Source organism: Ictidomys tridecemlineatus, chromosome 5 (assembly GCF_052094955.1).
Source record: "Ictidomys tridecemlineatus isolate mIctTri1 chromosome 5, mIctTri1.hap1, whole genome shotgun sequence".
NCBI classification, from domain to species: Eukaryota; Metazoa; Chordata; class Mammalia; order Rodentia; family Sciuridae; genus Ictidomys; species Ictidomys tridecemlineatus.
Genome location: NC_135481.1, coordinates 16,668,290 through 16,694,565, shown reverse-complemented (window position 1 = coordinate 16,694,565; position 26,276 = coordinate 16,668,290). Strand labels below are relative to the sequence as shown.

Sequence of the window (26,276 nt, the reverse complement as noted above, 5' to 3'; positions counted from 1 at the left end):
TCTCTTCCCTTCACCTCCCCCTTCGCTCTGTCCCCCATTTGTTGTATCCATGGGAAAACTAGGTAACACTGTAATTACTGAAAATACCGTGGGTCCCTGGGAGCCAGGGAGGGAGTGTCCGGGAGGGCAGGAGGCCTTTAAAAAAAAAAAAAATTTTTTTTTTTTTTTAGGTTTTATTTTATTTTTTTTTCCCTTTCGTTTGGAAAAGGAGCCCTTTGCAGTCATGCTGTCACAGTTAAAATAAGGTTTAAATTACAGGCCAGCCCGTGGCTTTTCCCCTTTCTTTCAGAATTTTTGCCAACTTGCAATTTACTTAATGAAATCCTGCTATTCCGTTTAACAGGGATATTTTTTGCAGATGTTGGTTTAACTTAGCTTTGCAAAATATGTGAACTGTACCGTTTCTTTTCCTATTTTTAACGGTTTCAGGACTCCAGTTCGGCAGCTCTGCCGGCCCTGCCGTGCCAACAGGGCTGCCTTCTCCCAGGCCTTGAAAATATTTGTTTTCCATTGCTCTGCTGGCCCGCCCCTCCCACGTACCCAGAGGGGAGGGTCCTTCACACCAGGCAGGACCTTCCACTGGAGAAGCCGCACGGGGCTTAGTGATGGTGGGATTGGACTGGTGGGGCTGGCGGGGACACCAGAGCGTCTTATAGTTCAGTCCCCTTGGTTTGAGGAAATTCAGGCCAGAGTGGAGAAATAACTTGCCCCCAGTCCCAGTCTACTTAGGAACAGAGGGGCCGAAGCTGTGTCCCTGCATGAGGTGAGGGTGGGGCAGGAGGACATTTGCCTTGGACAGTTGGGGTCATTTCTTTTCCCCTGCAGGGAGCTTTGGGTTTCATCCTCAGGTGTTGGGAGGGAAGTTCTGCCTCTGATCTACTCTGAGGCAATTGAGTGCTGGAGAACCCTGGGGGCTGGGGGTGGGGCTTCCGCTGTTGACTGGCTTCTCTGTCCTGGATACAGTGGCTCCCGAGCCTGGGTTTCCCCTCTACACAGTGTGGGTGATGCCCTGTTGGAAGACCGTATTGGAGGGGGCTGTTGTGAGGAGCCTGAGGCACAGCGCATGCCCTGGGAATGCTTTTTAAAATCCTCAGGCGCCACCAGCTCCGCTATCTGGATGAGACGGGGCCTGGGAGGAGGCGTGGTGTGCACCCTACACAGATCTCCACAGGAGTGAAGCCAGGGTCTCCAGTGCCTGAGATCTGTGTCACACACAACAGAAGTCCCTTCCCTTCGGATTTGGGGACCTCCTCTGGCCACCCTTTCCTTAACAAGGAGCTGCCAGAATGACAGGTTCACATGGGCTCAGGAGAGAGTGATCCGGGGGAGAGCTTAGGGGAGCTGGCAGTGACCCAGAGATGCCTTGGCAGGGCTGACCCAGGGCCCTTTGTGCCCCGCCGTGGCCTCCCTGCTGGTTGCTCCTGCGGAGTTCATCAGGATCCCCCAGGCTGGCTCCTTTCCTGGGGGACTGGTCTGCCCTGATTCTGGCCCCTCTGGGCCTTGTCCCTCTCTTTTGAGGTCCTGCCTGCTCTGAGATTTTGGAGAGGGCTAGACAGGGCTAAATTCTGGAGGTGGGGCCCGTGGGAGAGCAGTGGGCATTGGGCCTGCCTGAGCACCACATTCCGCACACACCCCCTGGAGGCCAGGATGTCCACAGAGCTAAGGAAGTGCTGGCGGGACAACAGAGCAGCAGCGGTGAATGTGGACACGTGGGGGTGGGGGTGGGGTGGGAGGGGGTGGAGGTGGGGTGCGTGTCAGGCTCTCTGCAAATGTGGTGGCCTGCCTGGGGCCAGGATGGGATGGCCACTTAGGCTCACTCTGCGCACCAGGGGGCTGGCTTCTTAGTCTGGCTGAGAGGGGTGTGGGCCCCTTTTGAAGCAGAGTGCACAAGCTTAGGCAGCAGTGCGGTGGTGCTTCTGTCCTCATGAGGGTGGGGGGTATACAGTAGGAGGAAAGTGTGGCCAGAGCTTGGATTGACTGAGGGATTCTTCACAGGGATCCTAGTATGTTCACAACTCTTGGTCCTTTAAAACTCTCTTTATTTGTCATTAAATATGAAATAATATGCAATGACACACATAATATCATAATCCTCTATAGAAAATTCAAATCATTCTGATAAAGGAGAAGTGTCTTTTCCCCCACCTGACCCCACATTTTCCCTGAGAGTTAATGACCTTAAAACTTGATGGAAATATCAGCAAAACATGCAGCAGTGGGGCAGGCCAGACACCAGCAGCAGAAAATATGAATGCATCAGATAGCCGAGTAAAAGACACAGGCTCATGGGTTGTTTTATGAATCCAGCTCCATGCTAAGCCAGGAGGGACTCACCTAAACCCAAGGACACAGGAAGGTGGAAAGAGCTGGGGAAAAGGAGGTACAGGCTGAGCTTCCCTAATCCCAAAACACTCTGAGATCAAAAACTTTTTGAGCACTTACATGATGCCACAAATGAAAAACTTCACCCCTGACCTCATATGAATGGGTCACAGAACTCTAAATACATTGTATAAAATCGCCTCAGGCTAGATGTGACTACAAGTGAACTCTGTGTTTAGATTGGAGTTCTGATCCGCAAGATCTCTCATGATACATATGCAGATATTCCAAAATCTGAAACATTCTAGGTGTGGGGCTGCATTCCCATAATCTCAGCAGCTCTGGAGGCTGAGGCAGGAGAATCGCAAGTTCAAGGCCAGTTTGGGCAATTTAGCAAGTCCTTGTCTCAAAATAAAATAAAAAGATCTGGGTATGGAGCTCAGTGGTAGAGTGCCCTGGCTTCAATCTCTAGTACAATAAAAATCGGACATACTTCTGATTCTAAGCATTTGGAATAAGGGTTATTCAACCTGTGTCCATGGGTGCTAAACAGAAGAAAAGCAGGTGTAGCAATATGAAATCATTCCACGCAAGAAAGCACTAAAAGGAATAAACAGGAATATTTTACATAGGTCACGGGCAAACTTCCTTGTATAGGATTAGATAGTAAACCTTGTTGGTTTTATAGGCCACACAGCCTCTATTGCAACTACTAACCTTGTTGCTATAGATAATAGGTTTAAAAAATGATCTTGGCCGGGCACATGCCTATAATCCCAGTGGCTCAGGAGGCTGAAGCAGGAGGATTGTGAGTTCAAAGCCAGCCTTAGCAACTTAGCAAGGCCCTAAGTCATCAAGACCCTGTATCTAAATAAAATATTTAAATAGGAGCTGGGGATATGGCTCAGTGGTTAAGCATCCCTGAGTTCAGTCTCTAAAGCCAAACAAAATGAAAAAAACACTTGGCTGTGTTCCAATAACTTTAATTACAAAAACCAGGGGCAGGTCAATTTTGGCTTTTGCTGTACCCATGGTAGATCAAAGCTAAACTTATCAGTAAGATCTAATTATCAAGAATCTTTGGCCCAGGGGCTGTGGCACACATGCCTATAATCCCAGCAGCTAGGGAGGCTGAGGCAGGAGGATCACAAGTTCAAAGCCAGCCTCAGCAACTTAGCAAGACTCTGACTCTTAAATAAAATACAAAATGGGCTGGGAATGTTTCTTAGTGGTTAAGCGCCCCTGGGTCCAATCTCCAATGCCAAAATAAATTAATTAATTAGTTAATTTTTTTTTTGCACAATCAACAAACAGAGCTTTGAAATATCAAAATCAAAGATGGATAAAAATCAAAGGAGAATTTGGGGCTGGAAATACAGCTAAGCGATAGAGTACTTGCCTAGCATATGCAAGATCTTGGGTTTGATCCTCAGCATTGCAAAAATAAGTAAATAAAAGAATCTTGGGGCTGGGGTTGTGGCTCAGTGGTAGAGCACTTGCCTAGCATGTGTGAGGCCCTGGGGTTAAGTCTCAGTACCACATAAAGGTCTATTTACACCTTAAAAAAAAAAAAAGAATCTGACAAAACCCCAGATAAGGGAGGCTTTATAATTGTGCCTTGACAAGTTGACAAATCCAGCAGAGACAAAAGATTCTGAACACCACGGTAAACTTGTTGACCTGCACGTAGACCCCTGTCCTACTGAGCTATGCTGGATCTTCATTCACTCTTAGGGGTTTTTAAACTTGATAGGGTATCCTGCCTCTGGAGGGGCCCTCACAAAGAACAGGAAGAGAAGTTCTGTCTTAGCATTGAGTGCTGAGAACACTCCCGGGGTTTGCACCCACGGAATCCCTGGCTTCTGGTATTAATCACACGCAGTTGTGGGATCCAGAGGAAGCTGCAGGCAGGGACCTCATCCTTGTTGAACCGATGGTTGAGTGTGAGTACATGAAATAGGGGAACCGTTCTGGTCCCCCGCTCCTTATTCAGCCCCTGGCAGTGGCTGGCTGTGCCCATTACACAACATGAGTCCTTACTCCTAGAGGAGCACTGAGGTCTCGCAAGATCTGCCCCCAGCAGCCTCTGCGCACTCTCCTTTGCTAGCCCTTCTGCAGTTCTGGGAACAAGCAGCGGAGACTCTCTGGGCCTCCTCTTCTGCCCGTGTCTTTGGCCCACACCACTCCTGACACCTGGAAACCCCTTTGCCTCTCCCTACCCATTGTTCTCCACCTTCAAGCCCAGGATCAGGAAGCCATCCTCTCTCCCTAGCGGGAGTTTGGGTCTTTGTTCTGCTCTGCTGCCCTCATTTATAATGCTCTTTTGTGGACATGTCTATTGCAGCAGCGAGGTGTCTTGGTCTCCTGGTGTGCATACAGACCAGCGTGGTGTGCGCCCAGGCACTAGGCGGCATGGTGAGGAGCCTTCCTGCGTGGTCCGCCTGGATGCACGAATCCCAGTGACCCAGTGTGGAGGGGTCAGGAGGTCTTAGTTTCCTCCCATGTAAATTTTCTTCATTAGTAAAATGGACAGTCAGTACCATGTACCTCATGGGTTGTTGTGAGAACGGATGTACCTGGCACAGAGGGAGCTCACAGGGCATATCAGCTATGCAGTGTTTTAGTTCCCTTCCAACAATTCATGTCAACCCTATTTTACAGACGGGAACCAGAGGCCCAGAGAGGCTAAGACCATTCATCTTAGACAGGCAGCTAGAAAGTGACAGAGCCGGGATTTGAACTGATGTCCTTAATTCCAAATCCCACAGGGAGGTGTATATACTGTCCCAAGCGCCTGTCCTCAAACACACCCGGACACACTGAGTCAGGGCCATCCGCGGTGGCTCCAGAATGTCGCCTTCCCAGCTTGTCTCCCAGGCCTGGCGCTGGGATGGCCACGGCTGTCTAATGCAAGGAAGTCAACTTGGTTTGGTCTCCTTCCTGCCCCTGTCATTCCTCTGTCAAGGAAGCCAGGTCTCCCACCCCCGTGCCAGGCTGCAGAACCCTTCACTCTGCCATCGTGACCTATCAGAGCCAGAAAAGGGGCCTCCTAAATCTTGTGAAAAACATAGATTCTCGGACTCCACCCAGAACCCATGAATCAGAATCTCCAGGGGTGGGGCCTGGGAATCTGGACACAAGGACCCAAATAGGAGGACCATGGCTGTGTTAACCCTTTTATTTTTGGGCTAAGGAAGCTAAAGACCCCGGGACTCAGAAAAGAGTCCTCTGCCCTGCTGCTGGAGGGTCCTGAGCCTGGGGGCCTGGAAGCCCCTCCCTAGACTTCACCTGGGTTGTGGCTGCTGCTTTTTCCAGCACTGTCCCCATGCCACCCCCTAGCCCCGCCCCTGCCTCAGCCCCAGAATCTCTAGAAACTCTGTACAATGGAAGTGGCTGTGAGCGGGTGTGCAGAGGCCTTCTGGAAACGCAGTCTCTGCTTGCAGACTTCCTGTGTCTTACAATGTTATCTTCAGAATAGGAAACTTTGCCCCATTTTTGCAACGCACATCCTTCGCCTGAGAGTCGGTGGCGGTGCCGGCCAGCCGGGGCGGGTCACTTCTCAGGCCCAGGCGGGGAGTTGTTCCGACAGCGATGCAAGGAAGGCCATGCTCCCTGCTACCCACAAGTACAAACAAACAGACGGTTTTGCAAAAATAATTCATGTTGGCTGAGCTCGTCAGGAGTGTTTGTCTCAGTTCCTCTGGCCTGGTGGTACTGGGGACAGGGGTCCCTCCTTAGGGACAGCTAGTGGGGAGGCCCCACCCTGCGGGGTGATCTCAGGTGATTTCTGCTCTCCAAACCTCAGTTTCCTCTTCTGTGAAGGGGAGAGGTTGGGCTAAAAGCCCTGACATACAGTGACTTCCCCCAAACCCTTTAGATTTCCCAGGTTTCTCTTTGAAAAAGGCATGCTGTTGCTATTCCATAGCACCCTGTACTTTTAAGAGTCTTTCCCTGAGACATTCTCGCATGACCCACTGGGGTGGTGGGCAGATTCTCCAGATGAGAGAGTCCATTCTGAGCCGGAAGCAGGGAGGCACCTCTCAGAACCACAGGGGCAGGGCTTTCTGCAGGCCTGCAGTTAGCCCAGGCCCGGCTAGTGTTGCCTGCTGTGGGCCAGCGGCAAGGAATGCTGATGATGCTCTTCCAGTCGGAGGGAGGGTTATTTTGGTTTGAGGGAAACAATAGTGTGTGTATAGCCCACTAAATAACTTGGAACTCACCAGAAGGAATGGTGTTTGCAAAAACAAGAGTCTCCCTGGTGTCCTTAGACATGCCCGTGATTTTCTCCACACCTCAGCCCCAGCATTTCCCACAGAACCATGCATTCCTCCCGTGAGCACATGCTGGTGTGTCTTTGCACACAGTAGGCCTTCATGGAGCAAGAGCAGAGCTCAGCCTCCCAAGCAAAGCTCTTCTCACGTCCGGGAGCACTTCTGTTGGCTGGAAACCAAACCCACAATGAGTGGTTCTTGAAAACATCCTACCCACTCTTTCCCTTCAGGGAATTTGCTTCCAGGGTTTCCGGGTGGAGCTCCACACGTTCGAGGCCTGGGCCGGAGTGGCTCTGCGAGCCAGCAGGAGGGGTCTTGGGAAAGTTGAGATGGCCAGGCTCCAGGAAGAGCCACCTGTGAGGAAGTGGCTCTTGGTGGGTCTTGATGAAGAAGCGCATCGGTCGGCCTGTTCTAGTGTGAGTGTCGCGGTAAAGGGGACAGGTGGCCTAGACGGGAGCTTGGCTTGCACACGATGGATGAGGAAGCCTTCCCATCAAACAGCGTGGCCGAGGAAGGCGTCCCTGCCAGGAAGTCCGTCTGGTGGCACATGTTGTGGCCAGCCTGGACCTCAGTGTTTTTGTTGATAGCCATTTCTGAAGCTCAAGGGGAGGGGGCAGAGGAGTTGGTACAGGGAGGGAGAGAAAGGTGTCCACCAACACCCTGGGCTTCCCTGCCCTAAAGGATGGTCCCCACCCCCAGGGACACAGCAGGGAGGCCCTGTCACCTCAGGATCCCCATCTTGGTGAGCTAGATGTCTGAAATGTAGCTTCGGGGGCCACCCTGGGCACCAGTCTCGGGGCTCTGCTGAGCACCTCCTGAGCTGGGTGATGGACAGTGGAGGGAGCAGAGCAGTTGTGGCCTGGAGGCTGGGCCCCACTCCCTGCCCAATGTCAGCGCGCCACTCGAAGGGGCTCCACTTCCTCAGGGGTCCACAGGCTGGAGGGCCATGGGGGTAGCGCCAGGACAGGGACACCCTGGGGAGACTGGCGGCTCTGGGTCTCCCTGGCTGGGCTCCAGCCCCCACGTGCCCAGAGACACAGGCGGTTGCTCCTGACTCGGTGCCCTTAGGGACCCGCCCAGCCGGAACCTGCCAGTTCCCCGTCAGTGCCGCCTCCCCGACTTGGCAGGGCTGTCTCCTCGAGCTGGAGCAGCCTTCGGTATTTCCAGCTTGGCCCCCTGCCCGCCTCTCTGGGGCCTTGCAGTCTGTCCCTCTTGGGCCGGGACCAGGGCACCCTCTCAGCTGATGGCTTCACGAGCTCGCCCCACACGCCCTGCACTTCTCTGAGGGCCCCTGTCCTCACCTGCGGTGTGACCGAGTGGAGCATGCTGCCTACCCACAGGGAGAAGACCGGGGGCCAAGCTAATTTGTAAATCATCCAGGAGGCCACAAGCAGGTGACCTTGGTTGCCCACTGCCGTGATGCCCGAAGGAATTCCACACGGGTGGGCCCCTCCCTCCTTGCCTGCTCTCACTGGGAAACGCCTGAGCTGGCAGGGTCCCCTGGCTGAATGCCTTAGAAACGCTGCTTCTTTAAGACAGACAGAGATAGCTGGGTGGCACGCTGGCGTGCAGGGCCACAGGCCACGGCTCCTTCCCAGGCAGCCACTGCTTGCCAGAGGAGAGCCGAGGAGGCTCTACCGTCCCAGGGACATTTTTGTCCAAATACACAGACAACATAGACGACTGAGGACCCCTCACCAGCTCAGGCCATTTGCGGGGTGGGCAGTACCTAGGAAATCAGGTTTTGTGATTTTTTTTCAAATACCATAGGCTGGGGTGCCGGCTGGTGATGTTTCCTGTTAGAGGTCATTGAGAGATCTGCTTAAGGGAACATAGGAACGATTTGTAATGGTATGCCCGTTGTTTATACAGAGCTAGTAGGATAAACAGTTCTCCTGAGCCTTATTTATATTTTGCATTTGTTTATCAAAACTTTTTTTTTTTAAACTGCAACCCAGCTGCTTTCGGAATTATTATAAACTCTAGATTTATGAGTCCTAATTAATGGTACTTTACTGTATATGCACAATAATTCATCTTGGCAGTGTGCGTGCTTTATCCAGAAGCCTCAGTGTTTGGGGGAAGGGGAGCAAAGTGAAAGTGTCCCTTCCCCCCTGCTCCCCAGAGTATTAATGTTATAGAAAGATTCAGGTTATATCATTTCTCTTATCAGGTTAAAAGTGGACGTAAGACATGGCGTAGCTGAAGCCTGAGGTTGTATGCCTGCATGAGGCCCTGGATTTGCCCCCAATACCCTGCTACACAGAGACCTTCCCTAAGCTGCACTCTAGGGTGCCTCGACCTTGGAGCCCACAGATTGACTGGTCTGGTGCACACTCCAGGGGAGACGTTGATACTGAGGGGTGTGTATGGGGCCAGAGGAGAAAGATGACCAAAAGGACACTCGATGGCAGTTCTAGCAGGAACTGATGTTCATCCTTGCTTATGATATCATAGTTGCTTCTGTTACAACAGTTATCCTTCTCTGATATCATGGCTTAATTTTATTTATTTATTCATTCATTCATTCTAAAGGTGGAATCTTGTTAGTTGCTAAGGCTGGACTCAAACTTGCGATCCTCCTGCCTCAGCCTCCCAGGTTGCTGGGGTTACAGGCATGTGTTACTACGTCTGGCTCCTGGCTTGATTCTGACATCGATCCAGCTAGCATCAACCATTCAGCATTACTGCTGACATGAGGTGCCCATTCTATCCTGTACCTTAAAGGGGGAAAAAGACCTTTATTACCTTTGGGAATTAAAGATACTGCCCAGCCCCGGGGCTCTGCATTTGGCTTGCAGGGGTGTGTAGGGTGGGGGTGTTGGAGAGCTGTGCTCTGCTCTCCCAGTTGGTTGTCATCTGGGTACACACCAAGCTGGTTACCTTGTTTCTTGAGTTTTTTACCCATGCAAAGGCCTCCCAAAGTTTTGACCCATAGAGGTGGCATGTTTCCATCTTGGCCCTGAAGACCCTGGGATGACTTTAACAAAGCCCAAGCTGCAGCTGTCCCCTCAGCTTTTGTGTGCCAGGGAGATGGGGGGGGCATATCCCCATTTCACAGACCAGGAAACTGAGGTGTCTAGTGACTTCATACAGGTTGGTAGCACCCGCTTGGGTTGGCCCTGTGGACGACTTAGGAAAGGTGACCTCCGAGTGTTGGGGTTTTCTGCTGTTATTTTTAACTCTGGTTTCCAACGTCCTTTCTTGCAGCAGTGGCCACAGACAGGGCTGGGATGTCGTAAGAGGCTTGATGTAACTAAAAGTGCCTGGCCTGCGAGTTCCCAAGTTCCCGCCTGAGGAGGAAGTGGTGAGGTGGCCAGGAATGCAACCTGCGCCTCCCAGATTAATTAATAATTGAGAGCTGGCCCCCTGCCAGGCGGCGGAGCTGGGAGATACACTGAACAAAGAGTGGTGGTTAACTGCAGTGGGGGAAGGCGAGGTCTGACTCTGCCTGTGGCTAAAGGGGAAATTCACAGTGGCCTTGATTTATGCTGCTGTTACTCAGGATCCTCTTTAGTGGGCCCACTTGGGCCAGTGCTCTAAGAATGCACATGCTGACGACCTGAGGGCACAGGTGCCCATGGGGAAGGGGAGGAAGGGTTGGGGGGGAGGTGCCAGTCACACTGGTACTTCAGAGAGTGGGACTGTGCTGACTGCCTGTCAGGACTTTAAACAGGTGAGAAGTAGAAGTGGCTTTGGAGTCCACTACCCTGAGTTTGAATTCTGGTTTATTGGTTTATCAGGTCAGGGGCCTTCATTTCCTCTGTAAGTTTTCCTAGGATGGTTCTTGGTGTTAAATGAGATGGGATATGGTGACAGTAGGTGCTTGGTGGGGACTGGAGATGAGGCTGGAGGAATGACACCTGCAATCAGTCTCTGCTACGGCCAGACCTGCCAGGTGCCTGCTGCTGCTTAGGGTCGACCCACAAGAGCCCTGTAAGGCTTCCCTGTGACTCAGGAAAGGTACCTCTTCCTCCCAATGTCACACAGGCCCCTGTGGCTGTGAATAACTCTGCCGAGGGCAAGAGAGTCCCAGAGGCACTCGGGCATTGCTGTCTGGGTTCAGCCTAGGTGTCTCCTTGGGTTTTTTCATCTTTTCAAGAAGAAATCAAGGATTATGAACTGGATCATGGAAAATGAGGCAGATGCCCCTCTTTGCTGAAAAGTGAGTGTTTGAGTCAGCTTTTTCGCTGCTGTTATGAAAACAACTATAGAGGAGGAAAAGTTTATTTGAGGGCTCACGGTTTCAGGGGTCTTAGTCCACAGAAGGGTGGCTCCATTCCTCAGGGCTCGAGGTGAGGCCGAACATCATGGCGGGAGAGTGTGGCTGACGGAAGCAGCTCACATCATGGTGATCAAGAAGCAGAGATTCGGGGTTGGGTTGTGGCTCAGCCGTAGAGCTCTCGCCTCGCAAGGCCCTGGGTTCGATCCTCGGCACCCCATAAAAATAAATAAATAAATAAAGTCATTAAAAAAAAAAAAGAAGCAGAGACTCCACTCTCTCTCCAGATACATATACCTCAAAGCCACACCCCCAGTTCCCACCTCCTCCACCTCAGTTACACTTAGCTGACCCCATCAGGGGATTAATTCACTGACTGGGTCAAGACTCTCACAATCCAATCATTTCTCCTCGGAACCTTCTTGCATCGTCTCACCTGTGAGCTTTGGGGGGACACCTCAGCCAAACCCTAACTGTTAGCTTGGGAGTAGACCCAAGAGCAGCACAGTGGACCGACAGGACCATTGCTGTCCCATCACTGCCACATTGACTTGAGTCCCTCAGGGTGCCCCTGTGTGTCCAGACACAGACTGAAGAATTACTCTGAGGAATAGAAGCCGGTTCCCAGGCGATGGCTTACCTTCCTCCAGAATGCCTGGCGGAAGGAAGGTGGTGGCAGTGGAAGGAGATCTGACCCACTGCCTCAGTAGCCTGGGGCAGCCCCCCAGCCTCTCAGAGCCGATATTCCATAACCTAAAATGGGGCCCTTTCTGAGTGAACTTGGAGAGTGGGGAGACGCTCCAGTCAGAGAGAGCATCCTTCCATTACCATCTATCTGCAGGTAGAACCACTCTCTTGCCTGGGTTATGAGGTCCGAGAGAACCATGCTTGTCCTCCTCTTGTTTTGGGAACCAGGCTTGGCCTTGGGTTTGAGGTGTGGCTCAAACACAGGGTCTCTGTGGGGTTGGCCCCACAGGATGGATGAGCCGCTCAGCACCCTCCCTCTGCTGCACCCCTATCAAACAAACCCGTTCTTTTCCAGGCAGCTTGGGAGCTTGGGCATGGACGTGCCTGGTGCCAGGCAGCTTTGACTCACCTGCACAGTAGCACAGCCGCGAGCAGCAGACAGGTCACTGTGGCAGGGCCAGGAGCTGCCAAGCCAGTAATCATTTTGCAACATTTTTGCAGAGAACATTTAAATCTCATGTTACTGTAGTTTCTCCAGCAAATACTAGTATTTAATTGTGGATTAATGATCTCTCCAGTCAATATTAGCTATTTGCTTATTAATGATCTCTCCAGTCAATATTAGCTATTTGCTTATTATGAAGCACTCCTGTTTGTTCCAGAAACATATAAGAATGATTCAAGCAACCCTCGCTTTAAGAAAATCCAGCATGTAGGCATCTGCGTTCACCCAAGAGGCGTGGATTGTGTATCTTTGTGCTATAAGGGGATATTTTCAAGAAAAGAATTTCATGCAAGAATTATTTTACAATTGAATGCCCCACGTCTGGTACTTTAATATTGAAGTATTTATTCCCAACTTCATCTTCAGTGTAAATCAAGGCAGGTGCATTTGACTTGCAAAGCTCACACCGAAGAAGGTCTGGTTGGTAAAGAGCAGCCTGGGCTTAGATGAGACTTATTTTTTAGAGCTTTTGCAAATTCGAAAACCAGCTCTGCTGCCCCATTCCTTGGCTCTTCCACTCAAAGCTGTTACTCTCTCTTCCTTTACCCTCTTGGACATCAAAAGCCAGAGAAATGAAACCCACCTCCACCCAGACAAGATGACAGGCGCGGCCAGGCTTTAGGCAATTTTTTTTTTTTTTTTTTTTTTTTTTTGCCACTGAAACAAGCCTGTGTCTGTGTAGTGAGTTCATGGGACATTCCACAAGCAGGGTCGCCTCATGAGAGGTAGCAGTAGGGACAATGCTTCTCCCCACTGCCTTACTGTCTGTCTCAGCCTGTGGGCACCCGTGGTGTCATCTGTAAAGCGGGAACAGTATTGTTGCTGTGCCTTTTTCAACGGTGTGGATGCGGAGGGGGACCAGATAATTTCCCCAGCCCTTGAATGTCAGATGTCATTCACACTCCATTGCTCAGAGCACCTTTATTAGGTGCCAGTCCCCAGTCCCCCAGAGGAAAGGCAAAGATGGGGACCCACCCCGGTCACTTTCTGCAGTGTTCCTGTACCATGTAAGATGCGGTGACCCCTGAGAACTAAGACAGACTGAGGGAAGGCAATTTTTAGGTACTTTGCTTTTTGTGGCTTTATATTGGTCTAAATAGAAGTCTGAGGCAGGAGATTTGCCAATAAAACTCAATTTGCATTTGAGAAATAAAAGGAAAATGGAGGTCTTGTCTCCGTCTTAATCATAAAACAAAGCTGGCCCTGAATCTTCCAGCTCTGGGGGCCTGCAGGGTGGGAACTTGAAGACCCCTGCCATCTATCACACACTAGCTGTCCTGAACCCCTTCCACACCCAGGCTGTCCCTAGCTGAACCCCCAAAGGGCCAGTTTTGTTCTCCGTGGCCTAGATTCACCAGGGAAGCCAGGGTTGGGTCCAGTCAGTGAGGTTCAGCCGTGAAAGCCTGAGATGAGGACCCAGGTTTAGCCTGACCCTAGAGCAGCCCCCAAGACCAGAGAATTGCACGGTTCACTCAAGAGCAGCGCACGGCCCTCCCCTCTCACAACTACCACCTCTTCCTGGGGACTGAGGTCCCCCGCTCCATCTTCTCACACAAATATCATGTTATTTCAGAATCTTTCCAGGGGTAGCAGTAAAAGCCAGGCTTTCCCACCCCAGGTGGTCTCTGAGTAAGAAAACAAACAAACATGCCCAGCATCTGACTTGCGATAAGACCAAGGAGGCCTTGGAACCGGAGCAAAGTTCAGAGGCTTTTGTTGCAGAAACTGGTTCCCTCTGGGAGCCTGGGCTGGTTTCACGAGCTGTTGGCCTCCCTCTGTCTCCTTCCCAGGCATTTCTCATTCTTCACTCCTCTCCCCTCCCTGCCTCCTCCTACCTGGGGGCTTCCCTGCCCTGTGTCCTAGGTCCCTAAGCTGCTGGGGCTTCCTTTGGAGTTTCTGGAGTCATTTGACCGGTTAGCTCTGGGGTGGAGGTGACTCAGATGCCAGCCTCAGTCCCCGGCCTCTGTGTGGCTCTTTGGATCTCAGCGGCGTGCAGAATCTGGCCAGAAAAGCCACGCTGCCTGAGCCTGGGGAAGCTGGAGCAGCCCTGCGGGAGGGGAGCCATCTCAGGAGGGCAGGATGAGGCGCCGCAGGTGGACGGCAGGCCCCAGGTGTCCTCTGGCTGGAGTGGCAGGGCTGGTGGGCTCCCGTGGAGGGGCCGCTGAACAGGAATGTGCGTTGGGGCCTGGGCAGAGCTGGCTTTGTGTCGGGGCTGCAGTACAAGTTCATCTTTTCAGGATTTGTGTGAATGCTGCACGAGATAAAAGAATGGAAACCTTACCCTCGGCAGCCAGGCGGACACTTTGTTCAATCAGAGACGCGGCCGAGCCCGCCAGGGTCAAGGCGCCAAGGCTGAAAGGAAGGCCTTTCCGCAGGGCCTCTCCTGTCTCTCCCTCTGAAGGAGGCCACTTACAGCTCAGCCAGCGACCGTCACTGTACCCTTGATGGCTCCTAGACCAGTCTGGGCAGCACCTCTGAGGGACACAGAAGAGCAGAGGGAGGGACGAAGCGCAATGAAGGGCCCAGGAAAAAGGGGCTGGCGGGTCCTGGCTGCACTGCTGTGTGGCCTCCCGTGCTGGGGTCTGCCCTATGAATGGGGTGGCTCCCATCCCCTCGGGGGGCTCGTGAGGTTCTGAAGGGAGAGTGAACGGACAGCACCCAGCAACAGGCACCTCCCACCCTCCAAGGACCCAGCCAGGGCCCGTGGCCTTTCCCAAGACCAGTGTTCTTTATTGGTGCACATCTAGAAAATGCTCCTTCTTGTATTCTGAAGGGGTGGAATTTTTGAGTGTGAGAGAGAAAGTAAACTTGAAAGCCCCCAAATGTCTATGTTCACAGGGCTGCACCAGGGGCCACAGAGGGCGTTTAGGGATTGGGGGTATTTGAAGAGCCCTGGGACCCTCCAGGAAGGTGGAGGGTGTCAAGACGGTCAACTCTGAGGACCCCCTGTTTTGGGGGTGCTGGGGATCAAACCCAGAGCCTTGAGCCTACCAGACAAGTGCTCTACCACTGCTCTACCCGCAGCCCAGAAGACCCCTCTTAATATCCCATCTTTGTGTGGCCCCCATGTGACAGTCTGGAGTTGGACATGGCTGGATGATTATAGCTTCGTGACCATAAAGTAACCCTCATGGCCTCTGGGATTTTGCAGCCCACAGGTAGCAGCCACAGGAGTAATGCAAAAGTCCCGGCTCTAAGCCTAACAGGTGCTCAAGTCCTAGTTTTGCAGCTTCCTAGCCAGTGCCTCTGGGCACGTTACCTGACCTTTGGGCCTCAGCTCCCTCATCTTGAAACAGATTGATGATAGGATGAGCAGTATGTTGACAAAGTGCATTTAAAGCGCGGTGTGATGGCTCACGCCTGTAATCCAGAGGCGTGGGAGGCTGAGGCAGGAAGATTGCAAGTTCAAAGTCAGCCTCAGCAACTTAGTGAGACCTTGTCTCTAAATAAAATATCTGTTTTAAAAAGGGGGCTGGAGATGTGGCTTAGTGGTTAAATGCCCCCTGGGTTCAATACCTGGTACTAATAAATAAATAAATAAATAGTGTGCTTCATGCTCTGCCTGGCCTTTGGTAAAGGTTTGTTAACTGTTGACGGGATTATTACATTATTCATATTTCTATTGTTATTTCTCCTTGATATTCAGCTCCATTGGCACATCTTTTCTTTGTGGGTGTTATTACCTAATGGGAATCTTCTTATGAACTGTATAGGCTGAGCCAGTCTATTATACAATTTGTGCAAATAATATAGAGAGATAAGTTAGCATGGTGGTAATAGCTATTAACTTACGGGGTGCTTATTTTAAGTCAGGCGTTGTTTGATGCACTTGAAATTCATGCCAATGCCCCCAGTGAAGAAGCCACTGATTGCATCCTCATTTTGCAGTTTAGGAAACTGAGGCCCAGAGTGGTGAAGCCACCTGCCCAAGATTTCACAGCTGGCAAGTGCAGAGCTGAGACTCACAGACAGGCAGAACCCATGCTCCTAATCCAGCCCTGTGTAGAAGACGTCCACTGGTCACAGATGTACTGCTCATTTCCACTGTGACCTTGGCAGCCACTTTACCTCTGGGGGCTTTAGTTTTTGCCCCTCAGCCATGTGGACTGCACGTTCCTCCGTCCCCTCCCTGGCTGTCACTCTCTGTTCCCAGTCCCATCACACTCCCTGTCTTGGGAGTAGCACCCCCCAGCACAGCAGCTGAGGGCTGTCTGGATTGTGGCACCAGCGTAGAGTCCCCTGAGCCAGGCGTGGTGGTGCACGCCTCTAATCCCAGCAAATAGACAGGCCGAGGCCGGAGGATGGAGAGTTCAAGGCCAGCCCTGGCAATTTAGGGAGACCCTAGGTCAAAATCAAAAGGGCTGGGGATGGCGGTCGGGGCAGAGCACCCTGGGTTCCATACCTGGCCCTGGGAGGCAAAAACAAGAACCCCGAGGTGGGCCCTGTGCAGGCAGCGGCGGTGGCCAGACCGCCTGTGATGTGATGACCGATTAGGAACTTCCTCTTGGAAGCCCAGCTTCCTCTAGGAGCCAGAGGTGCTGGGGCTTGGTGGGGGCGGGGAGGGTGGGTGGGAGCAAATGAGAGGAAACTCCTGTCAGCTGGGCTGCGCTTGGCCAGCATTCAGCAGAGCGGCTCACTCTAAGCTGCTGACCATTAGCATGGCCCTGTGCACATGCCTCTCTCCCCGCTGCTGCAGCCCGGTGGGTAAACCACTGGCGTCCCCTCCCTTGACCAGCAAAGAAAGCTTCTAATTAATGCCACGCCTGCCTCTCCGACTTGCTGGAAAACCTGAAGCCATTTCTGCCACTCAAAACGACAAAGGAGGGCTAAGTGGAAACTCCTTTTCTCCTCTAGGTTTGATAACAAAAACGACTTATCTAATGGGCAAACAAGGCTTTAAAGGGGTGTTAGGTTAACCAGATGCAGGGCCACGTAATTATTCCCAGGCCTGGGAGCCTCAGATGAAAAGCTGCCGGTTGGACAGGAACTTGAAGCCACAGGCATGACATGGGACAGAAGAAAGGAGTTTTCCAGGAAGACAGGAGGCCCCTCAGTTCAACCCTGTGAAAAGGGGAAGAGCAAGACCCAAGTTCCTGTCTGGCGCAACTACCAACTTGCTGATTGACCCTGGATAAGTCACTTAACCTCTCTGGTCGTCTGGGAGCCCAAGTTTCTCTCCTCAGCTCTCTCTGGGGGATCTGCCTTGGTACTGGGCTCATTGATTTGTGGCAGACCAGGCCTATTCATCCGGCTCCAGGAGGGAGAGGGAGGTTGCTGTGGCCTAGGTAGTTATGAAGCAGCAGCAAAGACTTGGAGTGTGGTGGGCATGGGCCAGCCAGCCAGACCCTGCAGAGTAAGAGCACACAGCCTGGCCTCCTGTGAGTGCTCTATGCCTTTGCACCTAGGGCTTTTCAAGAATGACCTGAGCACATTCCTGGTGTATTCAGAGGATGGCCAAGTCCAGGGACGTTTGGCCAGAGGGGCAGGGGAAGCACAGGAAAGCCGGGCTGCAGTGTGCCGAGGCTTCTGGAGAGAGCACGCAGCCCAGCCCACGGGGGAGCACACAGGAACGCTCCTGCCCTTTGTTTTGACAGAAAACTGCTGATTCAAAGAAGCTGAAGGCTTTTCTTGGGACTTCAGCTCTCTGGCCTCCCTCAGACTGCAGCCGATCCCCTTGGTGCCCCGGCACCCCCACAAAATTACATGGTGGGCTCTGGGCAGCCTTGATGGTCAGAGAGGCCAAGAGGAAGGCGTGCCAGCCATTGGAGGGGCTGGATTCCGTGCCTGGGACAAGGCCTATTGTTGGGGACAGGGCCTTCTGCCCTACACAGGCATCCACCACCCTCTGGTGGCAGGAATGTGGGCGCCACTGGGAGGGAACTGACAGTCCCCTGGCCGCCCAGAGCCCTGCTGAGGCCACTCTAGGACAGACCCAGGAACAATGAAATTCACAGCTGAGTGTTTAGGTCAGGATTTCGTCCCCAGGTATCAAACACTGCCGTCACCCGGAAGGTTCTCTCATGCCCCTTCCCATCATCCCACTCCTCCGGGATTTCACTGTTCTGACCTCCTTTTTTCTCTTGCCAGTGGAACCCAGGGCTAGGCAAGCGCTCTACCACTGAGCCACACTGTCCTTGTTCTATCTCCATAGCTTGCTTTGCCCACCCAAGAATTTGATGTAGGTGGGAGCAGATACTAGCGCTCCTCTCGCTCGCAGGATGCACTTGGGGCCATCCTCAGTGTGGCATGTTTCACTAGTTTGTTCCTTTCTGTCGCTCAGTAGTGCTGGGGGTGGGGTGGCTGGGCCTCGTTTTGCTTATCCACCCACCCCCCTGGTGATGGCATCTGGACTGGCTCCTGGTTGGGGGTTATGGCTGGAGCTGCTGTGAACATTAACTAAATCCCAGGCATTTGGGGCTGCAAGTTCAAGTCGTGAACTCATTGCTCAGAGGGGAAGACTGAGGCCAGAGAAGGGAGGTGACTTGCTGGATCAGGGCCAGCAGGCAGGACTTCTGACTCCCCAGACCCAGCGCCTGTCCTCTTCCCCACCAAGCTCTCCCAGCGGGACCTGGAGTCTGGCTGGGAACTAGGCCAGGCCGTGAGCAGGGGGTAGCGAGCCGGAGTTTCGGTCAGAGCTCGGTCATCTTTGATGTTGTTCACTCGGGTCTGACTCCCTGGTATTTATTTGCAATTAAAGAGCTGGTTCCTAATTAGGCTGATGGCTGTGGGAGATGGCGGGACCATCGCCTCAGAGCCACAGAGAAAAGGATCCTTCTGCAAGAGGCTGTCCCCTTGTGTCCTGAGTAGCAGCCCAGACAGACTATGGGCAAAAGACTTGGTGGATCTGTGGGGGAGGTGCTGGGGACGGGGGGGGGGGGGCACAGGAGTCCCTGCCTCTCACGTGCAACACGGCCGGGCGGTGGTCAGCTCACTTGTCCAGGCTGCACAGCTGGCCGGTGGTGACAGCCTAAGGTCTGTCTCAGTCTGAAATCTTTTGGCTCATGTGAGCAGGGTTAGAGGAGAACTCTAGAATCCGAAGCTCTGGTCCCTGCCCCCCCCTGCCATGTGTCATCAGGCAAGCCACTCTATACCCTCTCGGGGCACGAGGTCACTGGACTCCATTAGCGTTTCCCACAGACCAGCCTCAAAACTCAGTTTTCCTTGGTTCATGACAAAGAAAATTAAAATGAGGTAGAAAATAAGTCCGCACAGGACAAAATGAAGCAGCCATAACCCTCTCATTTCAAACTCCCTGTTAAAATAGGGATTCAAGGGCTGGGGCTGGGGCTGAGCTAGAGCGCTCACCTAGCTCATGTGAGGCCCTGGGTTCGATCCTCAGCACCACATAAAAAAGAAATAAAATAAAGGTATTGTGTCCAACTACAACTAAAAAATAAATATCAAAAAATAAATAAAGTAGGATTCGTTTGTGGGGGCTCTAAGTGTTGGGATCCCCTACATGAGACCATGTCAGGGACCCTCAAGCTATGCAGTGGTACACACCTTCCAGGACCCAGACCATGAGAGCAGTCGTGGTCACCGGTGGGGAAACTGAGGCTTAGAGAAGACGAGGGACTAGCTTCGTGCACAGGCTGTAGGGTGGAGCCCACCCCAAAGGCTTTGCCTGGCACCTGGAGAAGGGCTCCTTCTCAGTATCCGACAGAGACCCAAGTCCTTGCCTACCACCTTCCACTGCCCCGGGCTTCCTGTGGGGTGGGGACAGTGTGCAGACTGTACTTTGTGTCACCCCTCCATCTGTGTTAGCGGGTTCCCAGAGCACCCTTCTGGACAGATGCGGCCCCGGGGCAGACAGAGAAGACGGAGACCCCGCCTTTCCTACTTGGAGAGTGTGGGGGTCGCTGACCAACAGCATGGTCACCTCTCAGGCCTGGGGAGGGGCTGAAGTTTAGATGCCCAGGAGGGAGAGGTCACAGCAGTCTTCCCAGAGGTGACAGTCTGCCTCCAAGAATTTGGGAGCCTTGGCCAGGAGCCCAGGCCCAGTAGGTGCCACCAGTCTGCTCAACCCAGGCCCCAGGTACCCGGGAGCGAGACAGCTGGTCAGGCTGAGCCCTCGGGTGGCCTAGTCATTCCTGTGAGGGGTGGGAGACCCAGAGGGGTGTTTGGCTGACTGGGGTGAGGGGAACTGAGACGAGGGGGCCTTGAATTGAAAAGCTTTTTGGGAACTGAGAAGACGAAGTGCCCACCCTCCCAGGCCTGTGACACCCCTTCACAGGCTGCTGTCTGGGCAGAACTGGTGCGTTATGGTGGGTGGCCCTTGCAGAGCCTTCCTGAGAAGGGAAGGTAGAAGGAAGTGGTAAGGCCTCACTCCATGAGACAGTGGCGGAGTCCTGGGGAGGTAGGGGTGGTACACACCTCTAGGACCCAGACCGTGAGAGCAGTCGTGGTCACCGGTGGAAACTGAGGCTTACAGAAGAGGAAGGACTTGCTCCATGCACAGGCTCCATGCACAAAACCTGCCTGGCGCCTGGACAGGTGCTCCCCTCCTCTCTAGAGCGTGCTCTGGTGAGAGGCGGGCTCCAGCATTTCCTCCTGTGTTCCCCGGCCCACCTCCTCCCTTGCAAGTAGAGCTGTTGTAAAGAAGGCCACAGCTCATAGAAGGCGCTCGGTGATGCCCGTTGCTGGTCCTGTCTCCCAGCATCCTCCGGGCACCTCTTCTTTGCTGCCCCGCCTTGCTGAGTCTGGCACACTCACAGGTCTCCTGCGGGTTGGTGAGCAGCGCTGGGGTTCAGGGCCAGGCTGACCTGCTACTGCTTTCTTGGCCCTTGTGCCAGAGAGGGCAATGGCTTGAGCATTAGAGCTCAGTCTGGCTGTTCCTGGCTGCTCATCTGCTGAAGCTGGCCTAGTGTCCACAGCCTGGTCGTCTATCAAGGCTTGAGCTGTCTCTGTGCTCACTAGCTAAGGGGTGGGTCAGTTGAGGGCCCAGAGAAGGATCTTTCCTTTCCCTTCCTCACCATCAGCTGAAACCATGAGGGGCCTCCATGGAGACTCTGAGGCAGAATGATACAAATTTTGGGCCAGCATGGGGACTTGGATTCCCCAGCACACCTGGGGACCTGTGGCTGGCACCTTGGTGCCAAGCAGAGGGCAGCAGGTGTGTGTGGCGGATGGACATTCATGAGGTCTGCACCAAGCCCAAGGCCCCAGCAGAGCAGCCAGCCTACAGGAAGCCCCTCAGGCAGTTTCCTGCTAGGTGGCCATATGGGCCTCCTGGTATGTGAGGATATCAGGGGACCCTGTCACCCTGCTCCTCTAGGGATTTGAGGCAGTGCAGGGATGAAGGAAACAGAGCTGGCCTCATCCAGGCTCCCAAGGGAAGTTATCAGAAGTATAATCCCAGCTACTAGGAGGCTGAGGCAGGAGGATCACAAGTTTAAGGCCAGCCTCTGCAATTTAACAAGGCCCTGTCTCAATAAAATAAAAAGGGATGAGGAGAGTGCTTGCCTAGCATGCACAAGGCCCTGAGTTCAATCCCTAGTACTACAAAAACAAAAACAGAAGTGTTGTCTCCCTGGGGTTTGGTTGAACTTTGATCAGTTTCCCTTGGAGAAGCTGAGCCGTAAAGTGCCCTGCTTTGTTCTTGCCAGGTTTCCAGCTGAATGTCTTCTTCCATACAAGGGCCCCCAGCCAGGGAGCAGGCATGGCAGGTCCTGTCACCTTGCTGGATAGTCATGGGCCATGAGCTCAAGCGAAAGACCAGATGACAGAGGCTTCAGAATCTGAGGGGCTGGCCACAGGTGGTAGTAGTAGGCCTGGGCATCCCTGCAGGACAGGACAGGCCTGTGTCTGGTTTCCACACGTACAAAGATGCCCCATGTTGGAGTGGCATAGGGTTTCAGGAGCATCCAGGCCACCCCTTTGCCATGCAGTGGGGAAACTGAGGCCCAGAGAGGAGCAGCACACACCTCAGAGCTGAAAAGCTCCTGGGCCCTTGAGGAGTCGTTTTCTTTAGCACTTAGGGACCCTCAACTTCTGCTGTCGTTCTGGTGAAAACCTCCGTCTCTTGCCAAGAAAATCAGCTCAGGTGCAGTAGGCAGTGGGGGAAGTGGGAGGCTGAGATTGAGGCTGGGAATGTCACTGCAACCTCCACACTCTTCCTAGTGTTTGGAAATGGCATCTCACTATGTTGCCCAGGCTGGTCTGGGACTCCTGGGTTCAGGTGACCCTCCTGCCTCAGCTCCTCATGTGTTAGGACTTCCAGGCACCCTTACTATAACAAGGCCAGCACAGCATTCCACGCTGCAGGCTGAAAAGGTTCTCCACCCTGCCTTCTATGCTGAAGTCCCTTCAGGTGATCTCCACCCCCAAGAGTTTACCCCTACTCTATTCCTGTGGCGGCCTGGATGAAGGGGTTCAAATCCTGGCCAAGCCTCACTAGTTGTGAGACCCTTGGGCAGGCTGTGGGTACCATTTTCTGCAGACCAGGTGTCCTCACAGAGTCCAGAGGTAAGAGGCATGGTGCACACACCTGGCAGGTGGAGGATGCTCCTTTGAGTTTGTGCAGATGTCTGTCTGTCTGTCTGTCCTGGTGGTGTGTCAAATGCTGGAGAGCAGGAGAGGGATGTGATTTGGGTTGTGCTGCACCCTGTAGGTTCGCAGCCTGTTTTCTCCTTTGCCTGAGGTTATGGATGTGTGACAGAGGGGAGGGGGGAGGGGAGAAGAGGTCCCCTCACTGTGTGCCAAATGTCCCGCGCCAAGGCACACAAGTAGGCGCTCACACAACTGCTGAACCCCTACCGTCCAGACACACCCCTGGTAACCCCCCATACCCTGTGCTTGTCCAGCAGACGCCAGCATGTCTCCGGACGCCACCAAGCCGAGCCACTGGTGCAGCGTGGCGTACTGGGAGCACCGGACGCGTGTGGGCCGCCTCTACGCGGTGTACGACCAGGCCGTCAGCATCTTCTACGACCTACCTCAGGGCAGCGGCTTCTGCCTGGGCCAGCTCAACCTGGAGCAGCGCAGCGAGTCGGTGCGGCGCACGCGCAGCAAGATCGGCTTCGGCATCCTGCTCAGCAAGGAGCCCGACGGCGTGTGGGCCTACAACCGCGGCGAGCACCCCATCTTCGTCAACTCCCCGACGCTGGACGCGCCCGGCGCACGGGCCCTGGTGGTGCGCAAGGTGCCGCCCGGCTACTCCATCAAGGTGTTCGACTTCGAGCGCTCGGGGCTGCTGCAGCACGCGGCCGAGCCCGACGCCGCCGACGGCCCCTACGACCCCAACAGCGTGCGCATCAGCTTCGCCAAGGGCTGGGGGCCCTGCTACTCCCGGCAGTTCATCACCTCCTGTCCCTGCTGGCTGGAGATCCTGCTCAACAACCACAGATAGCGGCGGCCCCGCCAGGGGCGCGCAGGAGGCCGGGCGCCGCCATCACTCACCTCGGGAGGGGCCGGCGCCCAGAGACGCGGCCCCCACGGACGAAACCCCCCAAATATCATCTACCTAGATTTAATATAAAGTTTTATATATTATATGGAAATATATATTATACTTGTAATTATGGAGTCATTTTTACAATGTAATTATTTATGTATGGTGCAATGTGTGTATATGGACAAAACAAGAAAGACGCACTTTGGCTTATAATTCTTTCAATACAGATATATTTTCTTTCTTTTCCTCCTTCCTCTCCTTTATTTTGTTTTTGTGTTGTTTAAGAAAAATGATACAGCAGAACTAGGTGGAAAAGCCTGGGTTTGGTGTATGGCTTTTGAAATATTAATGCCCAGACAAAAAGCTCATAGCAGTCACTCGATGATAATAAAGTATTCACATTCTAGTTTTTTTTTTTTTTCAATTTTAAACTGTCTTGTTTTTACAAAGAGGGACACTCAGGGGTTCTGAGTGGGCTTCTGACCCATCAGGCACTCTGAAACGACTTCAGAATTTACTGGATTAAAAGGAGAGGGAATACATTGAAAAGAGAGGAAGGATAAGTTTACTCTTAAGTGAACCAGAGAAGGGTCTGTTCCTACCTGCCCTTGGCTTTAGTAGTCCACTGGAGAGGGACCCAGGCAGGAAAAGACAGTTTAGTGCTGGCTACCCTGTAGGATGGAGGGGCCTCCTGCCTTGGCTCGAAGGAACTCTAAGTCCCATGGGGGAGGCTCAGGTCGATGCCTCCCATCTCAGAAGACACTATTTTTCACCACTCTGGGGAACTAGCCAGAGGAAATAAGACCAAGTCACATTTACCACATTGTATAATCGCTTTCGAGCCCCAGGGCAAGGCTCCTCTTGGGGTTTTGCAGGCTGTCCCCACACCGCCACCACAGAGGAGCTCAGAATCTGTCCATTCCCAGCTCAGCTGTGTTAATGATTTATGTAGTGGATGGTGTATTTCATTCAACTTCATAAAAGGGAATATTGGGGTTCTGGTAGGATGAGTGACTAGCTTATGAGTCAAATGAAGCCTGCAATTTCCATCTAATTGTAGGACCAGAGCCATCTCATTATATCAGTATTTTTTTCTCCAGAATATTCTTTTTTGGATACTAGGGATTAAACCCTGGGGGTACTTAACCACTGAGCTATGTCCCCAGCCCATTTTTTATTTTTTTCCTTTGAGACAGAGTCTCACTGAGCTATTTAGAGACTCACTAAATTGCGGAAGCTGGTTTTGAACTTGTCATCCTCCTGCCTCAGTTTCCCAAATCCCTGTGATTGTAGGCATGAGCCATCAGGCCCAGCTCCAGAATAACCTTAAAAAAAGGCCTTGCTGGCCAAATAGCTACAGGGAACATTCCATTGTATGCCTTCTTTCTTGAAGGTTTATATTAACGTGAAGTGCTCTGAGAAGTCCGGTGTATTATCTCTTTGCTACATAATAAATCATCCCCCAATTCAGCAGATTAACACAACTAACATTAACTCCCACAGTTTCTGCAGGTCAGGAATTAGGAGCAGTTTAGCCAAGTGGTCCTGGCTCAGGGAGCTTGCGGTCATGCCAGGAATGTGGTCATCTAAGATTTGACTGGGTCTGGGGTCCTGTTCCAAGCTCAGTCACGAGGCAGTTGGCAAGAGGATTCAGGTCCTCTCCATGATGGCCTCTCTGTCAAACCTCCCATGACAAAGCTTCCCCAAAGCAAGTGATCAAAGGAGACACCAAGAGTGGAGCCTCTGTTTTCCATTTTCGCATCTCAGAGGAGCACACCGAGGCTTCTGCCGTAATCACTATCACACAAACCATCCCCATTTCAACACAGGGAAGCCTCCTACACAGGCTGTGGGTGGCACGAGGCAGGGATTGGGTCACCACATCCTCCCATGAAGACATCATTTACCTTTGCTTCCCAAAGTTACTGCCAATAGACTGTCCCCACCTTTATGAATCCTGTCCCCATGCCTCTGAACTGACCACAGGTGGTCACTCCAGGGTAGCCCCCCGCTATAGCCCTGTCCTAGAGATGCCTGTCTCATTGGCATCTTTCAGAGGCTCTGTTCCTGGTGTAGGGTCAAGATGGGAGGTTCCTAAACTCACAGTCAGGGGTGTCAGAGACCAGGAAGCAGAAGAGGAGTTTTCAGACACGCTGGAGAGAGGGTACGTGAATTCAGATCCTATCCCTGCCACTTAGAGTCAGTGACTTCTGAACTTCTCAGTGTGCTTCCATGCCATCATCTGTAAGATGGGAAAAAAATTGTTCCCACCTTGGCGCAGCTTGGGAGAATTAGGCACCCTGTGCAGCACCTTGCTCAGCAGTAGCTGTCACACTGCAAGGGCTGGGGAGGGAGGCTGGGAACCCTCACACAACACCATGAGGAACTGGGCTGATATTTAGGAGGCTGTGGGGAAAAATGGGCTGGTTTCTAAATGGACCAAATAAGTGATCAGAGCTGGACTTTCTTAAAGATCCTTTTCAAACTGGGCATGGGGGCACACACCTGTGATCCCAGTGACTCAGAAGGCTAAGGCAGGAGGATCGAGAGTTCAAAGCCAGCCTCAGCAATTTAGCAAGGCCTTAAGCAACTGGGTGAGAACTTGTCTCAGAATAAAATATAAAAAGGGCTGGGGATGTGCCTAGTGGTAAACACCCCTGGGTTCAATCCCCAGTACTAAAAAAAAAAAAAAAAAAAAAAAAAAAAAGTCATTTTCAAGGGACTTAAAGGCAGACTTACAGGTAGGAACAGGCTCTAGCCCTGAACCCATCCTGGCTCCCAGAGCATGTCACCCACCAGTGGCAGGCTCCTTGCCCGTAGAAGCTGCAGCCAGCCACCCCATAATGCCTGAGAATGGAAGCAATGATCACAATCCTT

The 26,276-nt window shown here is 52.7% G+C and overlaps 1 protein-coding gene and 1 long non-coding RNA gene across 5 annotated transcripts in view; both read left to right on the top strand.

The window, feature by feature from the left end:
• Smad6 (SMAD family member 6) overlaps positions 1-23,805 on the top strand; it is a 74,980-nt gene extending 51,175 nt beyond the window's left edge. For 2 of the 4 annotated variants that reach the window (XM_021727791.3, XM_013357632.4), the window contains one exon: positions 22,810-23,805. In XM_021727791.3, the coding sequence (XP_021583466.1) occupies positions 22,810-23,354 (545 nt within the window). In that variant the 3' untranslated portion in view covers positions 23,355-23,805. The remainder of the gene's footprint in view (positions 1-22,809) is intronic. The other 2 variants (XM_021727793.3, XM_005316723.4) reach the window with 1 other exon arrangement.
• On the top strand, positions 1,754-9,382 carry LOC144377712 (uncharacterized). The gene is made up of 2 exons (XR_013438731.1): positions 1,754-7,987; positions 8,767-9,382. It is a non-coding gene; the product is annotated as an uncharacterized LOC144377712 (long non-coding RNA).
• Positions 23,806-26,276: the final 2,471 nt, after the last annotated feature.